Source organism: Loa loa (assembly GCF_000183805.2).
Source record: "Loa loa unplaced genomic scaffold supercont3.177, whole genome shotgun sequence".
Taxonomy (NCBI): Eukaryota; Metazoa; Nematoda; class Chromadorea; order Rhabditida; family Onchocercidae; genus Loa; species Loa loa.
In genome coordinates this window covers 43,153-60,244 of record NW_018108357.1, presented here as the reverse complement: position 1 = coordinate 60,244, position 17,092 = coordinate 43,153, and the positions used below count along the sequence as shown (strand labels likewise).

Sequence of the window (17,092 nt, the reverse complement as noted above, 5' to 3'; positions counted from 1 at the left end):
TCACGCTTCTAATAATTAATACATACCTTACAAAATAAGGTAGAATTTCATAGAAGTGCCATTCTCGATCAAAATTTTTTAAACGCTAACTTAAGACTGAATCTTACCAAATTGCCGTCCACTTTAAAGTTCACGTATAAAACCTCCAACAATAATCGCGGAGGAAATAAAGGATTATTTTCCTTTTGGAACGAACTGTGGTGCAAAATAATGTCGATGAAATATAATTTCCAAAATATATTTATAAACGGCACATTACCTAATCCAGAAATAAAAAAAGAAACCTATGAAATTTCAATAAAATTATGCATCAATAAACGAGAATATAAACAACCATAGATATTATCACAGATGGAAATGGTCTAAAATAAAGCATCGCACATATGAAATACATGCGCACATATGCACATGAGAAAATCAACATAACTATACTCTCTTCATATATATATATATATATATGTGGAAAGTATAACCTGACAATTTCGAATATTAATTCACTTATGTCGGAAATAATAAATTCTGAAATAACGGCAGGTAACATCACAGCTTTAAGTTATATTAGTAACATAAGCTTCAATAGACAACATACATTCAAAGTGAGACAAAAACGACATAAGCCAAGGAAGCGATGGAAATTCTGGCCTCACTACGGCAGGGAAACAGTATGACAAAAAATAGCATATATACGATACTAAGAAATTGGTTGAGCTCAATACGTTAATGGTCAGTTATAACAGGTTCCCTGATATTCAACAATCTAACTACTTCTTGCCAATCATTATGGCTAAAGCTTATAATACCACGATTGTCCTGATCAGCAGTACAATCAAGAGCTCTTCGTTCAGCATTACCAATTAAACCTAAAAATTCCTGATCTACATATTAGAAACATATCATAGCCTTACAAAAAGACATATGAGAATATTAAATATTCTGTACGTGTTGCAAAACTTACTCAAACGTGGTATATTGTCCTCGCCAATATCTAATCCCACTTTATTTTCCTTCAATAAAAATGATGTATAGAACGCATTTGCCACAGAACGCGAGAAATCTGTTGGATGGAAGCAAAATTCGAAGTAATTAATTGACTTCGCATTACGTTGCTTTAAACAATTTTTCAGACAATGCATAACATTGTCCAGCTGCTTAGCGAGCGGATCCGTTCGTCGTTGCAATTCTTCTTCCTACAAAATCCATACCTTTTGAAAGCAAAATAATTATTTGCCAGGTCAACTTTTCACCAACGTCCTATTTACCAGCTGAAGCAGACATTTAAAGTATAAATGTTTTGGAACAAACAAATTAACTTCAACTGCTACCTTAAAACTGATCATTTCCACAAAACTTGAATGCTTGTCACCTTATCAGTTGATAACTGGGACAAATATTTTTCTCTGCCAACTACTCACCTCAACTTCTAGCAACTGCACAATTTCTTCATTCTCTTTTAATTTCGTTCTTTCTACTTTCTTCCTTGCATTTTTTTCCAATTTATTAAATTCATCGTCTATCCCTTTCGGGATTTCCTCCAACAATAACGGCCCACTAAATAATAGAAAAAAACAATGAACATTTGGATTTATTAAAAGAAAAAACTGCCGGTCAATGCGATGAGTCTATGAGAATGTACAACTGGTCTGACCAATCACTGTACTGTGTTTTTCATTAAAATATTCAGATTTTTTTTTTTTTTGAAGAGGAGTCACTGAGAATTGATAAATTGAAAAAAGAGCAAAAAAAAAAAAAACCGCTCAGAACTGGCTTTAAAGATACTACTGCTGGAAAGTCATTTCAATTAAACCTTGTGAAGCTAGTATTCAGATTTAGTTGAATTAACCAATGCACTAATTTACCAGTTTATCGGTTACTAAGTGTATGGTGAACAACTACCTGAATCTATTAACCAGCCCTTTTAACTGAAAATTTCCAAAAACTGAAACAATTACAGGCATGATAATGCAGGTGGAAGGTTGAGGACATTATTCATGAAATGACTGCCAAATGCTGCCCAACTTGACTGCTGATTATCAGGGGTCATTTTTCCATCTTCTTCGATCAAACCGCATTCATTTTTCAAAAAAGTTGTCTAAAAATAATTTAGACCATAAATCAGGAGCGCAATTTTTTAACTTCAACAAGTGCCAGGAATTTGACATATTAAACTTTGAAAGGAAATTTGCACGATCTGCCAAATTTCGGTCCTCAAGACCGAAGCTTCAACTCATGTAGTAACGATTAAAGATACTTTCAAACAGACAAATGGAACAAGAATCCACGATCCTACTGACACCAAACCATAGTTTGAAAAGATCCGCTTTGATGAGAAAAGATAAAAATTATTATTGGACCGCTCTGTACCATAAACTCCATGCTTCCAAATGTGTACAAATGTGTTCACAGCTTCCAAATAGAATTTCACGCTCTGAACTCAAATCCAAATTCAAACAGTGCGCAACTACGTTATGAACAATAAAAAAAATGTTTCTCTCACTCACTTCTAACTGGGCATTCTTCTATTAGCACTATCGTTAGTATATGCTTTTTCTTATTCATTATCAGATTCATCTCCATTATGAACAATTCAGCACTAATTCAGTAGCAATGTATAAAAGGTAACAGAAAGAAATGAAGGGAAAAATCACAGGCTTATCATTGCGTTCATTCGCATTGCTGCTACACTGGTTGTTTCCTTTTTCTTATTTGGAAAACATACCTCGTTATAAAAAGTAAACAGTTCCATAAAATATTCAGAGGTAGTAAAACTAATGGAGAATGCAACAGATATAGATTTAATTGAGAGAAGATGTCCCACTGTAGCAGCGTTTAATAACAATATAATTAGGTCTCATTATCACCTCATCGACAGAGAAAGTGATAACAAAAACCAACTCCTGAGTTCTCAAACAACTGCGGTAAACTCCAAACTGATGATCCGACTTTTTGCAGTCAGCAGCCAAAGTGAATAAACAAACAAATCTATAGTCCGATGTGCACATAGAGAATTCATGGAGCATTGTTTTTGTAGTGTAACGTCGACCAAAAAAAAAAGGAAAAACCTTAAATGTTAATCAAAGTTATACTGCGTTCAAAATATTAAGGGAAGTGAAAAAAAATATATTAAGAAATCAAATTTTACAAAACAAATTTCTCAAGCATACCAATGTTTGAACAAAAGAATGTAAAGTAATCGTTTTCTTGGACGAATCATTATGAAAATTCTGAACTTCTGTAGCAATAAGCTTCGATAAGGATTTCGTTAATTTCGCATCTGTCATCATATAACGACAAGACTGGGTCTAAAAAGACTTCCACTTTCTTAATTCATTCAGTAACCATTTTAAGAAACTCCACAAACTGTTGCGAAATAGCCGCATAAGAGACAGGCCAAGTAGCAATGCTACTGATGCTGAATTTTCTTTGGTTACTAGGAAGGAAAGAGAATTTAACCTTGGCGAAATTTTTTTCTAAGTTATCGGTTTGTTGTAAATACCTTTGAGAACGAAGATTATCACCACTTTCCCCATCTTCACACACCGTCATTGTCAACTCTGAAATTAACATCAAAAAAACCTCAAATTCGATTAAAAAAAACTGCTTAAATAACAATCCTACACAGATTCCGTCAAATTTATTTGCATGATCTTTTGCGACAACAATTCTTCTAAATATGAGATTAACACTGCTTCATCTGAAATCAATCACTAGTCAAATATATAATTTAGAATTACAAAAAGAGTTCAAATTTGGATCGCAATTATGTAGTCGCGGTACGTTGTAGAAAGGGAAATTGAAAATCGAAAAAGCTTATGAAAATGAAAGCAAGAGCTAGACTAACTATCAATTTTCTCGCATAACTGTTGTGCTGTTTCATGGTACTGTAATTCATTTTCATCATCATTACTAGTACCACACTGGTCAACATCTTCCCGTCTTCCCAAATTTTCACTCATTGATATTAACTCACTGAAATTTTTTTTTTTAGTATTTGCATATCGGTCGCCTTATAAAGGGAGAACGTAAAAAAAAGAGAAAACTATAATCAAACAAAACAGAATGGAAAATCTACTCGGTAACTATGAATCACGAAAAATCACTTTTACTTTATTTATTACTTCTAATTTGCATAAGGAAAAAAAATTTCCTAAATTCAAAACTGAGAACCACTGTAATCATTATTAGCAGTTTCAAAACAATAACTACATTCCGAAATGAAAACTTCGTTGACAGGAAATCTTCGTAACAGTTTTCTGCTCCCGTAAAAAACCCAGAAACAAACCCACATACACTGCCAAACAGCAAATAGCAAAAATTCTGTTGGTTGATTAACCACAACTTTTTTTTATTGTTCAATTGCAAATATTTTAATTTTACTACAGCTTTTATTAATGAATGAAAAGGAAAGTAAGGAACAATAACAATGTTTCAATCTTTTATCAGGATAAAAATTTAAGGAAGGGAAGTATGATAATCAATGAAAATATTAACTGACCAGTGGAAGTATTAATCAATAATTCGCCACTTTTCTATTAAATATCAAGTAATCAACTTCTCAAATGAATGAGATACTAATTTTTTTTAAAAAAAGTAATAGTCGTTAGCCACGAAAAAGAATTCTTCGGAAAATACAATAAATTAATGAAAAATAAACTATAACTTCAATCTAGTAACAGTACGTCTACTTAATTTAAAGCACAAATTTTTATGCAGACTTTTATAATACGCCGAAGTTAATCACACCAAAACACGCCTTTATTTCACAGTATATTTCGTTCCATTACATTATAAAAGAAAATGTTAACAATTTTTCGCATATAATATTATCTGATAACTAGATGTAGGACACGGTAATGGTAAAACGGAAGTCTGAATATTTTGGAAATTCGGAAAAACAAGCTGTTATCAATCAATGCACTTAACAATCTCACCAAAAAGTTTCATTTCTTGAAAATCAAATATTTTAATTTTTAAAATTTATCATTTCTTTGATCACCAACCAACTTAAATGAAAAAAAAAGAAAAAGACATAATAATATGTGCTTGAAATGGTAGTAAAGAAGGAATGTTAGCCCTTAAATAGGTTTGAAATTGTAAAAAGCCCAACAAAATGGAATCCGAAATCACTCTACAATATAATGCCATTTATCCAATTTTTTAGGAATACCTTTCTCAGCACCACGCGATGATTGCTGAGTAATGATTTTTTTCCAGTTATTACTGTTTGCTCGATGCGCCGCTCCATCCATATCAGACGTCATTTCAGTATTTAGCTGTGGTGATGGTTCTTTGATAAGACACTTCCAGAATTCATGCGTTTCAGAAATGATACCTAAAAGTTTGCATGCTTAACCATGGGCACCACTGTTATCTAAGAGTTCGTTAAAACAGGACTGAAAGCTAACAAATGGTACAAGCAAACAGTTTATGTATCATAGCTTCGGAATCAGATAAAAATTTGGAAGGTGATGAATCAAATGAGAGAATTAAATGAAATAACCAATTCAAATTAACTTTTATCAACCTTACTTAACGTTAATCTAAATTTATTAAAGCAAATTAATTAGCATCAAATACCCTAACGTGAACAATCTTTAAAGTAATTGTAATGTCATCCAAAGAAATGCTAACAATCCTATCTTACGTTTATTGATTCAAACTGAAAACAACAGAAACATAAAAGACCGTAATAATTTTACTTTGCTCAACCTGGCAACCAATCTTCGTCACCAAGAATGCAGTTCACGTTCCAATCAGAATCATCTAATCCTAGAGATGAACTTGTCGAATTTAAAGAAAGCAGTTAAAGTCGTTTTAATATTTGCTCCTAGTTTATACAAAAAAAAGTAGGTACATACCATGTGCAAAGTCAGCATCTTTGAATAATCCATTGAACGCAAACTGATTGGCTGGTTTACCTGCCGGAATCTTGTAATTGCGGAACCATTCACGTGTTGCTTTCAGAAGACCAGGAAAATGCTTCTCTATGTCTTTAATTTCATTAATCTGATCCGCCTTCTCATCTGTCATATCGATAGCAATCAATTTCCAATCTGTTTCACCTTCATCAATCAATGCAATAACACCGATGACTTTTACTGATATCACATCACCACGTCGATGAATTTTGGAACCAATTTCGACCACATCAATTGGATCATTATCACCGTAAGCTCCTGTATCAGGATCTTTATGCTTGGGATCTTCCCATGTTTGCGGGAGCGCACCGTAGTTCCAAATGTAGCCTTTAAATGGGAAAAAATTATCCACAAATCGTGGTTCACCATTCTTCACATCTTGTTTGATCGGTGTCATCGATTCCTTGGTTGATATTTCCATTTTAGCATTTGTCCATCGAGGAATTTCAATTACCATGTTGTAAATTTTCTTTGATTCATCCACAAACAAAGGTATATCATGCCATGGTGAGATATGGCGGTCATTCTGATCCTTAAAGTATACTCTATAATCCAAATCATACAATGAACCAAATTCTTCAGTAATATATTTTGTAGAAGACATTGATGATTGATAGAAAACGTTCCAAATATGAGAGAGGACTGTTACTGGTGGGAATATCGACTTCGTCAGCAAAAGTAATATATTTTCGCACAGAAACCGCATAAAATAATGTTGAATCGGAATATAATGTTGAGTCAGGATATGGTCCAAAAAAAGGAACTGAAAATAAGTGAAAGTAAGCGAAATATAGCAGTTGCGCTAATTTATCATCAGCTTCTTTTTTCTTGTTGGTTCAGACCAACAACCCATAAGATTACGGGCAATCATCCTCGATACGTCGTGACATCAACAAATCAATAAAAAAAAAGAAATGCATCTCTACCGTGGTCATTTCAGTTCCTATTACCATGGCCATAGTGAACATGCACTTTTTCTTTTTTAAATGTTGGTTTAGATCTTGGGCCAATAGTCCATAAAAGTTCTGATTAATTTGATGTCGTACGTATAGAAGATAATGCAATTATCTTCGATGCGTCATGACATCAACAAATCAATAAAAAGATACATATGTAATATAACCACTTCAGTTCCTCTTTCTAATTTTCTCACATTTAAATTCTCTTTGTGAACTGGAAAACTACTACAGATGTGAGATCATTTATTAATCACCAGAACTATAACCGACTAAATTCGCTAAATGGAACTTGAAAATCAAGGGCTAAAGCACAGATGTAGGTTAATTGAGCGCTCTTAAATCAAATAATATATTAAATACGATGTTAAATCTAATATAATGAACGACCAGAATAAAAGAAATGAAGTACCAAACAAAAAGAATGAGATAAACATGGCATAAACAGGTAGTGCAACAGGTAGTGAAACATTGACCGACGAGCTATCGATGTCACTTCTTTGTAGTAAGAGGAATCACCATGGATGAATGCAAAACAACAGTAGCCACATCCCTAATGGCTTTCCAAATATTACTGAAACTTTAAGCTTGTGAGAATTTTAAATAAAGCTCGATTAGCCTGAGACAATATTTCATTACAGCTAAAATTGTGTGCTAACGCTTAAGATATAAAAAAAAAAGTGATATTAAAGCGTAGTATTTCGATTTCAGATATGATGAGCAATTTGAATAAAATTTGAACATTCAAAAAAGGAATAAACAAAATATTTTAGCATTCGAGAACGTACTAGATCGAGGATTTTGAAAAATTAAGAATTTTGAATACGGTAATTCCTCACGTCAGCAATATCTGACCAATAAGTACTTCTTTTGAATTCAAAAATACTTTAGTCACCAAAAAAAGTAAATATGAAACAAATAATCATATAGAATGATTCTTTTTTTCTAATTCTTTCTGAAAATCCCACACAAATCTTTTAATATGGATCTTTCCAGCCTTCAGCAAGACTATATGTATCACGACAATGTAACAATGCCACTATCTACGAATATCTATTTATTACTGAGCAGGTGCATCTTTTACAACTTTGTATAACCCATTTACACAAGAGAGCAAATTCATTTTCACTTTTCGTTGCAAAAATGCAACAACATCTTCCAATGTAGGTCCATGCTGTCCTGGACTTGCAAACATCCTGAAAAAAGTGCAGCTTCATTTGAAGCTCAAAACAGGCAAAGAAGAGGATGAATCCAGCTAAATCCAACCTGGAGTACTAGTAATTTGCGAAACAATTAAAAGAAGTTCGACTGTAAGCAATAGTAGCCTTTGTCAGAAGCGTACGCAAAATTACCAATTACACAATTATCAACTTATATGATACAATATTTAGTATAAGAGCAATAACGAATCAAACACAAAATTTGATCACCTGAAGATGGTATGCAACCGTTCAGCTTTGACAGGTTCCTGATTAGCGATGAAACTTTTCGTATAGATCCAGTACTGTTCCAATGTATCAACTGCTTCCATATCATCATTCTTGTCATCATCTGATATATCCTCCTCCATATCGTGCTCAACTTGCAAACGTTCCATTTTCGATGTCCCACTTGCAAGATGCCAAGTTTTCGCTTCACTTTCGCCCTTCAAATTTTATGAAACTTTTATATTTCTCTGTATTTTTAGTCGAAATTTTATTTTCAAATAGAATTTTGAATTTTTTGATAGACAAATCCATTACTGAACAAACATCAAGTGCGTATTCAATGAATTAAAGTAACAAATCTAATGGCTGACAATTCTGGAACATCATTCTGATCATATCCAATATATAATTATGTCATGAACAGAAAAGATATTTCGATGAATGACTGAACAGTTTCAATAGCTCGCCTGACACCTCATGACCTGTTAGATTATGCAATATCAAATATTTCGCAGAAATATGATTTTTTTTTATGATTTTCATATTCAATGACATTTTTCGTAACTCAAGACATTACTTACCGCAGAAGCATAAACAACACCACTGTTTTGCCACCATTCCAGCCTCTTTTTAACATTTCGTTTGTCCATTTTTAGTTCAGCTGCCATTTCATCAACTGTCCAAGTTTCTACAAAGATTTTGGTTCATATCGATTAGCTTTTTCATCAAGTTTCCATTTCTAACTGGAACTCTTTCTATGGTATTTAAGAAATCTCGCTCATCGACATATTTTATATGCCTGATACTACTTTAGACAAAAAAAGCGGAACAACAAACCTTTCTTCGTAAACAGTGATAAAACAGCTGCGTGAGCTGGTGATACAGCAACTACAGCCTTCACATTATCCAGTTCTACTTCCAGTTCGATAGAGCCAACAGCACTCATCCATTCCAACTTTCGAGATCCCTTATGTGTTTCGAATCCACGAGCATACTCATCTAAGCCGGTCATCAATGCTTGTGGCATCTATAAAACGATGAAAAAAACTCGAATTGGAAAAAAAAAGGATGATTAAACTTTTGAAAAAATAGAAGAAAAATACATACCGCGAACTCTTCATTTTCAATTTTTGGCCAGAAAAATGATGATATAATTCGTGCATTGATCGGGAATGGCTAAAATTCAACTACTTAGTATTTCCATTCACATTTTTTTACAACAAGTACACAAATTTGCTGTTCATTTGTAGATTACCCGGTTACTGGATCAAACAAAGTGTCTGATGGATGAAATCGTTATTCTCATTCAAAGGTTATGTTTGAAAGATTGTGTAGCATGAAGGACATGATGTGCAAGGCTTAACTCCAGTGTAATACTGGAGTAAAATGGACTTTCATTCAGTCATATTTGTTAATTTAATATCCAAATTTTGAGATAACTCCAAAAGCTATTAAAAAAATTTCAACATAAAATCCATTAATTCACCAGCAAATTATCCACTAAGCGATCAATATGCTCTGAATCACGCATATCCTTCAACATCACTTCACACTGTTGCAATTCCCCTTCACTAAATCGAAGTTTAAGTAATTCCAAATAGCGCTGCTCAAACTGTGGCTGAAAAAACTTGAAATCGCAGAAAACCAGTCATTCAGTTAGTATTCCTTGCTGAAACTCTTAAATTCATGTTTCTTCTTCTAGCAATAACCATGTCATAGTTTCCTCGTCCAACCACATCGACAGATAACTTAGGATTAATTCATTGAAGTAACAGTGCATCGGAACATAATCCGAATATCAGAAGTTGATTATATATCATCAGAATTTAAATGTCGGATGGAACACGCAAAATTATTCGAGAATACTTACATCTCGATTCCAGGACTTCGTGAGCCGTTCAGCGAGCAGTTCACGATACTCCTTGACAAATATTTCTTTACTTCCATAAACGGAAACCAGCATGTTAAAAACATCTGCGTTCTGTCGATATCGACGGCTTTGACAGGGATTTGCATCTGGTGGATCTGGCAGCCAATCCATCCAACTACATTCTGAAATTTTAAAAATTAACTAAGATACAAAATGCTTTCAATTAAAATCGAGTTCATACAATCCGCAGTTTACTATATACACTTTAATATCAGTGCATGTTTCATTTTTCCTTATCTTTTTTTCAATCTCTCATCCACAATGATATTCTCTTAAAAAGTAAACTCAAGTAATGACAGAATCTCCTCAGCTTGACCTCTGTATTTGAAAGAAAAAAAAAAACTCGCCAGCGGTGTCATCTGAACCCGGAACAAGCTCATCGTTCACTCCCACCAACTCTTCCTCATCTAGAAAGGCTGTTTTTCTCATTGCCAATTGCTCACTAAGTTCTTCCCGTTTTTCACCAGTAATATAAGTTATTATACACCGAACCGTATCGGGTCGTTGTCTGAATTGAGTCAAACTGGCTCACTCACTGTTAAAATAGCTTTATCAATTACTAACCGGTGAGCTAAATTTGTTATCAATACATTAACAATTTTAAATGAGTGATTAATGCCCCGATATTTTTGCAATTTCTAGACAAGTCGAAAATTAGGTTCAAGAACAAACATATACATATATTTTTATGAGTAAACTTGCTAATTAAATACCGTCAAACTATGTTCTTCAGGGTAAATTAAAAACTTATCGTTTAAATCATTACTTAATATACTGTCTTATTATAGAGCATATCTGTTGCATAATCACACATGTTGGATCTAAACGTCGTAAGCATTCGACCGCATTCGCGTATCCCTCCAAAATTTCCGTTGTTCCAACGCCTAAAAAGCAATTTTCTTCCCTCCAAAATTCATACCTTACACTACTTAAATATTAAAGGCGTTTTTATGCATATATGCAATTCAATTTTTTCTATTTCACAATGTTCGACATAGGATTTTATCTTTACCTCGTATCTGAGACTTTTCTAATTAGAAAAAAAAATTACGCTAACCAACTTGCAGTAACCTCTGCTCGACATCTCTTGTTAATATATCCATCAATAACATCCGTCCAAAACCACCATTATTTTGCATACAGCAACGTAAATTATCGATCACTCCACTTGACTGCGGATATTCAACTATTACAAGATCATAGATCTGAAATGTATCACATGTCCATCGTCATGAACACATGTTCCAGTCTTCAGTTCGAACTTCCTATGTTAATAAAAAGCGATTGCATGCCATGCACAAGATGTGCTACTTAACTGATCACCACATTATCCATTATATTCCACGGATCCAGTGAAAGCTATGTTTTTTGTAAAATTATATTCATCATATTTGACCTGAGGATCAATACTTTTAGATCAAGCCATACCTTTTCAGCAAGCATAGTTATAAAACATTTTTCCATCGCTTGCTGAAGAGTTTTTTTTGTCGGCTTTAATCGTGATAAGCCTATCATCACAGTCCAATCCGTGATGCATCTATATCGCTGTAAATCTTTATAAATATCAGTCTTTCACTTTGCTGTTCCTGTCCCTCTCAGTTTTTCATTACCTCACTTTAGTTTTTTTCATCTCATTTATAATATTCACTATCACTTGATGAAGAATGTAGTTACAGATCTTATATTTTACTTCACACTTTGCACCAAGAAAGTGCGATGCACTTATCATGGTGATGATGTATATTTTAAACAATAGGATAATTGCATTTTCCTCTTTAATCACATCAGTGGGTGAATAAAATGATGTACTTTACAATAAGGATACGCTCCACAGAGGAATTTTATCGCAGAAATATGGATAAATCCCAAATTTTTGATCTACATTTTCTTTGAAAATTCAAAAATACCTTTACCCCTGTGTTATCAGCAAGTGATATCATTTCTGTTCGCATTATACATTTACGTCTTGCCATATCGGCAATAATATGCCAGACTGCTTGATTATGAGCTTGGGATACAACTGACATAACGTCGAAACTATCCGAGTCTATTCTGAAAATGCTGTGACCTTAAATTGCCTTGATTTTTACGGAAAATGTGTCCCATCTTATACCGATTGGAAACCTTAAACGCTTATCCATCCTGACATACTAGTACGGCATTTTAATAGGAAATTCTGATGTTTTATGACCTCACTTTTTATTTGCTAAACAAATGATTTGTAATAACATGCAATTTTAAATCAAAGTGATTTCGCAGCCATATCACTGAATAAAAACTTATCTGAAAAGTTAGACAATACATCACACCTGAGATAAAACGTGCAACGTGTGACACGTACTCAAGGAGTGCTTCCATATACAGATGTACAGAAAAATGATAACTAACAAGTGCATTACTGTTTCTCGAAGCATAACCACCAAAGCTTCACAACAAGCAGACGCTTCGCTCTCCTTTGCTTGCAATGCTTCATATAAAGGAAAGCTTACTTTAAATGCATTGCTCACTAACATTTTTATTTTTTTCTCCATCTGAAAAGAAGAATAAAGAGTAGCAATGCAAAATATAAAGTGAAAAAAGCCAAAGATGACAATTAAGTCCTTTCATGTTCAATGTTTCATGCTTTTGGAAGGCCCTCCTTCTATATCATCTTAGTCGCTACGCGTAGAGAATTATAAACGAATGGAACCCAAAGTACTAAAAACGTCAAACGCTTGACATTCAGCACTCCATGAATACTCGTAATAAAAAATTTGAAAGCAATAATATAACAAGTGTGTTTTAAAATCCATAACTATATGCAATGCAATGCATGTATCTATCGATCTCAACAAACTTGAGAAAAGCAGGACTTTGCATGTAACTTCCATCCCAACGACACATGTAAGTTAAGAAAAGATACAACAAAAACTACGTTGACAAAGGATTGAAATTCATTGATATCCTTTCTTACTACTAAATTTGTTCAATGTAAAAGTTACCTAGAAATAAAATATTAATTTCATCCAATAAGTATGTATGTTCAAAACAAAAATGGAAACCAACATCAGATTTAAATAATATATTTCCAGCAAAATGTAAAATTCTCGTTCTAAGATATTCGGCACTATGTTTATTTCCATCCATAATTTTTCGAACTTTCTGGAAAATCCATGGAATAAATTAGCCAATAATTCGGAGAAACTTAAGTATCAAAGTAAACAAAAGGATATTCGGCTTACGATTAAAAAAAAATTTCTTGTAAAACATATAATTCGTCTCTGAAATCCATTCAACTCCAAGCTTTATCTTGAAAATTACGTAGAAGTGCGCTCAAACGTTTCATTAGAATTAAGTGTTGTTATTTCACAATAGAACTGCCACTACTAGGTTTCCCAAACGACAATCTTGCTTCCAACACCTCACACTAGTGTTCCCAACCTTTTCTTGACCAAAAAGCAATTTAGGTTTTTTATTTGTAGTAGGAACCATAAGATTCAAAAACAATAAATTATGCTAATATGAAAATAAACTTTGATCAAAATTATTGACGTATTAGTTTAACAAACACTGATAAAAATGTTTCTGCCTGTTTTATACTTACCGCGTCACCGCCTCGGGACCGTATTTTAGTTCTCTGCCTTAGATGGACCATTATTGGTTTTAACACTCTTCTTTCAATGCATTTCATGTATTTGAAATTCAGAATTTAAAAGCAATAAGACAGCAGTGAAACTATATAATCTATAGCCTCGGAAATCTCGGAAACTTCTGAACCTACCTTACTAACAGCATTTTCGACAGATATCACCGTTTCATGCAATGCACTTATTATATAATGATTTGGAAGTGATAACATCTGATCAACAGCTCTACGAAAACGTGGAAGAATGGTTGCTGTTACGAATTCTCTCAAAATAAAATCACGTTGTTTCACTGATTAAAGCTAGTGATAAGTGGACAATTGACCAATAAGAAGAAAATTATTTTAATGATAAAGACTTGAGTAGTTCTGAATTTACCTTCTTTGCTGGAAAAGCTAAGGTGTGGATTTGTCTAATGGTATTTTTCCTAAGCTACACTTGTACTAGAGGCGAAAGTAAAAGAACTATTACCTGCATATTGCGCATCCCTTTTCCGGATCCATCATGGCTACATCTTCTGTGGAGAATGACGCCATCTCACAATTACTGCAAATAATGAAAAACGGTACACCATGTTTTTTAATATCAAACGATCAAGCAGAATGGATAAATTGCAGAAAATTTCGTCAACCCAATCTTTATGACAAAATTTTTCCCTAGTTAGCATCCAGTCGCCAGAAATGTCACCTATGAGAACAGTTACCCTTTGTTCGTTTTGGATGGAAATCAATCAAGAAATTTGTTTGCCAGAATCCTAGAAGAGTCGAAATATCTGAACAGCAAAGATTTAAAAAATGAAAGAAAACAGCTTCGGGATAAGCGAAAACATCGCGAAAGACAGCCTCCAATGAAAATGAAATAAATTCCTTTTCGAATAAAATTTAAAACGCTATTTATATCTCAGTTCAAACCCTCAACTTTGACAATGCTAGCCAATATTCCGCGATGAAAATCTCCGCTCTTTTTAAAGAAAGCATGAGATCAATGTCTAAAATACTCAGACGACAGAACTGTATGAATAAATTATCATTTCAAAGGTTACAGTAAACAGTAAAGGGTAAATACTAAAAGGGTAAATAAAAAATGTAAAGGCAAATAAAAAATGAATTTCAAGTAAACATTACATTTAGTTAAAAACTAATGCAGCAAGAGAAGTATATTGTTTTCTTTTCACAATTTTATTTTCCCACTTATTTACAACTTTAATGCATACAAAACAACGATAACGCATCTCATATTCGAGCATTTCCTAAACGTGTCAGTTCTCGACCGAATTTTTCGTACAGTTCTCCACCTTCCTAAAAACAAAAAAATAAACAAACTTATGTCAATGAAGGTCAGAAAAATAAATCCAAACTTAAACGGCAATAAGTGTGCTATAACTTTTCTAGAAACACTACTTTAAATTACCAAAAAAAAACCCCCAAAAATGGATAAGTTGGTAAGTCACACAATGACCGTAACTATTAATAATCATGAATTTGCATTAATTTGAAAAAAGAAATTTATTTTAAACAACCCTAGATTCGAGTGAATGTATCACCATAACGCAAAACTAGTTTATCAAGTGTGAATCATAATGACCCACATAAACCCCGAATGCAGAAGGAAATTATTTCTGTGGCTATAAACGTAGTACTAGTATAACATTTTAGAATATATCAATTTTCCGTTCAAAACTTAGCGTTTGGATAAATACTCCTACAAATTCATTTGTCCTGCCGAAAGTTTTTAATTAATTTTTCTTTTTGATGTATAACCTTAAAAGCTGCACTTGGTTCTCTCATTGTCACGGCTATTCTCCGACCACGGATATGCTCCGGAAAAACGGCATGCCTCCATGAATAGCGAATCTCATCCGACATACACACCATTGTCCTAACAGTACTTTTAAAAAAAATTCTTTGCTTAACAAAGCTTGCATAAATACATTATTCAAACTCTATTTGTCCTTTGATATATTATTACTTAATGATCCTGTATAGTATAGAAAAAAAAATCGCCACTTTTCTTCCTGCTCTCCCTTATTTCTGATTTATTTATTCAAAAAACCCGACAATCAATTCTATATCAAGCTTGCAACTGCGATATTTCAGTGCAAGAAATGACGCAAATTTTCGACAGTATAGCTTAAGTATACCTGCTCGGTAGTGGGACATAGATGATCAACTGCTTCGCGTCATTTGTGTATGTCAGTACCGACTTGCTCAAAAGGTTGACGCTAAAACTGCGACAAATATCGAAACAAGGAAAGATTATGTTCAGAAGAGAAATAATTGGCGGAAAAAATGAGCAGAATTACAATTAAATTCAGTTAAAAATGAGAAGTTGGACATTTGTGAAATTTTTCAGATTGAGAGGAAAAAGTAAATGATAGAATTCTTCATCAATTCCGAAATTTCATTTCTCTTTTGTTTGCAAAAACCTCTAAAAATATTTCGACCACTTACAAAAAGCTACCATATATATATACAAAGAAAATGAAAACTAGAAACAGACCAAATCAGGCGTTCTCCCCAAATCCATGTATCATCGTAATGCATTTCAATGTTTGACCACCGATCGTCGCTATACTCCAAATTACATAATTCAAATGGCTGATAAGAGCCAAACAAATCAGGGGAAATAGAATTCATTCTATTCAGTATTACGTCTATGTAACTCGGCATCCCCAAAAAACGCTCCATTTTTATTTTCTTATGTTTGAAATTGACACGTGGACCATAATCCTGTAAGTAGACAGCACTGGAGTTGTTTAGCAATCAATTTCCATGAATTTGAATGAAAAAGTGCTATGAAATGAATATAAAAAATAACTGGAAGAAGCCTCAACTAAATCATTGTTCTCTTGATTTCAGCCGCAGAAAGCTTTAAGCAAATTATTAATATCCTGACTTCAGTATTCACTCCACCCACAGTTCATAAAAAACCCTTTCTGCCCGAATACCTATATTTAAAGACAACAACAATTGAAAGATCAGAAAAACAATTGTAAGAAAAAAAAAAATTGTAAAAAATTGTTAAAAAATAAACAATTGTAAGAAAACCTGTTTCCGACGTCCTGATTGTGAAAGCACCCAATCCGTCCTATCAATTACGTTAATGAGGTCCATCTCTTCAGCTTCGGTAAGGAAATCGGTAATAACATGCAGACCAGGAATGATCAAATAATCCTCAAATATTTATAACTGGATTAGATAGTCTAGCAATGCTTCCATTAAAATTCACAAGTACATGCGAT

At 33.3% G+C, this 17,092-nt stretch overlaps 4 protein-coding genes across 5 annotated transcripts in view; all 4 read right to left on the bottom strand.

The window, feature by feature from the left end:
- Window positions 1–459: 459 nt before the first annotated feature.
- LOAG_03391 (hypothetical protein) lies at window positions 460–3,975 on the bottom strand. Its single transcript, XM_020446307.1, has 7 exons — window positions 3,839–3,975; window positions 3,494–3,551; window positions 3,162–3,299; window positions 1,950–2,089; window positions 1,413–1,548; window positions 956–1,187; window positions 460–860 (listed from the first exon to the last, which is right to left on the bottom strand). Exons 3-7 carry the CDS (start codon window positions 3,279–3,281, stop codon window positions 718–720), a joined length of 771 nt encoding a protein of 256 aa, XP_020303335.1. The 5' UTR covers window positions 3,282–3,299; window positions 3,494–3,551; window positions 3,839–3,975; the 3' UTR covers window positions 460–717.
- Window positions 3,976–5,038: 1,063 nt separating this feature from the next.
- On the bottom strand, window positions 5,039–6,686 carry LOAG_03390 (inorganic pyrophosphatase). The gene is made up of 2 exons (XM_020446306.1): window positions 5,856–6,686; window positions 5,039–5,329 (listed from the first exon to the last, which is right to left on the bottom strand). The coding sequence occupies exons 1-2, from the start codon at window positions 6,619–6,621 to the stop codon at window positions 5,121–5,123; spliced, it is 975 nt and encodes a 324-aa protein (XP_020303334.1). The 5' UTR covers window positions 6,622–6,686; the 3' UTR covers window positions 5,039–5,120.
- A 1,152-nt stretch (window positions 6,687–7,838) lies between these two features.
- LOAG_03389 lies at window positions 7,839–14,405 on the bottom strand. Of its 2 annotated transcripts, XM_020446304.1 has the most exons (16): window positions 14,323–14,405; window positions 13,989–14,118; window positions 13,274–13,369; window positions 12,617–12,759; window positions 12,142–12,280; window positions 11,657–11,773; window positions 11,286–11,433; window positions 10,995–11,112; window positions 10,576–10,736; window positions 10,169–10,350; window positions 9,785–9,916; window positions 9,406–9,474; window positions 9,136–9,325; window positions 8,880–8,986; window positions 8,302–8,516; window positions 7,839–8,067 (listed from the first exon to the last, which is right to left on the bottom strand). In XM_020446304.1, exons 1-16 carry the CDS (start codon window positions 14,385–14,387, stop codon window positions 7,932–7,934), a joined length of 2,148 nt encoding a protein of 715 aa, XP_020303333.1. In that variant the 5' UTR covers window positions 14,388–14,405; the 3' UTR covers window positions 7,839–7,931. The 2 variants fall into 2 exon arrangements, with proteins under 2 accessions (XP_020303333.1, XP_020305591.1); XM_020446305.1 differs by lacking the exons at window positions 7,839–8,067; window positions 8,302–8,516 and adding an exon at window positions 8,692–8,780.
- A 607-nt stretch (window positions 14,406–15,012) lies between these two features.
- The window catches only part of LOAG_18028 (hypothetical protein), a 4,263-nt gene continuing 2,183 nt past the window's right edge, over window positions 15,013–17,092 (bottom strand). Inside the window, exons 3-7 of the mRNA XM_020450698.1 lie at window positions 16,899–17,024; window positions 16,351–16,580; window positions 15,992–16,072; window positions 15,612–15,729; window positions 15,013–15,149 (exon numbers count right to left, since the gene is read on the bottom strand). Coding sequence (XP_020305590.1) covers window positions 15,084–15,149; window positions 15,612–15,729; window positions 15,992–16,072; window positions 16,351–16,580; window positions 16,899–17,024 — 621 coding nt within the window. The 3' untranslated portion in view covers window positions 15,013–15,083. The remainder of the gene's footprint in view (window positions 15,150–15,611; window positions 15,730–15,991; window positions 16,073–16,350; window positions 16,581–16,898; window positions 17,025–17,092) is intronic.

Excerpts from the sequence above, each read along its gene's own strand:
- LOAG_03390 (XM_020446306.1), bottom strand. The coding sequence starts at position 6,621 with ATGCGGTTTCTGTGCGAAAATATATTACTTTTGCTGACGAAGTCGATA. Across the intron at positions 5,330-5,855 it reads AGATGCTGACTTTGCACATG|GTATCATTTCTGAAACGCAT; the intron begins GTATGTACCTAC and ends GCAAACTTTTAG.
- LOAG_03391 (XM_020446307.1), bottom strand. The coding sequence starts at position 3,281 with ATGATGACAGATGCGAAATTAACGAAATCCTTATCGAAGCTTATTGCT. Across the intron at positions 2,090-3,161 it reads ATTCTTTTGTTCAAACATTG|ACAACTTTTTTGAAAAATGA; the intron begins GTATGCTTGAGA and ends AATTATTTTTAG. Across the intron at positions 1,549-1,949 it reads CCACCTGCATTATCATGCCT|TGGGCCGTTATTGTTGGAGG; the intron begins GTAATTGTTTCA and ends TCTATTATTTAG.
- LOAG_03389 (XM_020446304.1), bottom strand. The coding sequence starts at position 14,387 with ATGGCGTCATTCTCCACAGAAGATGTAGCCATGATGGATCCGGAAAAG. Across the intron at positions 14,119-14,322 it reads AAGGGATGCGCAATATGCAG|AGAATTCGTAACAGCAACCA; the intron begins GTAATAGTTCTT and ends TTTTATTTTGAG. Across the intron at positions 8,068-8,301 it reads CGGTTGCATACCATCTTCAG|GATGTTTGCAAGTCCAGGAC; the intron begins GTGATCAAATTT and ends CACTTTTTTCAG.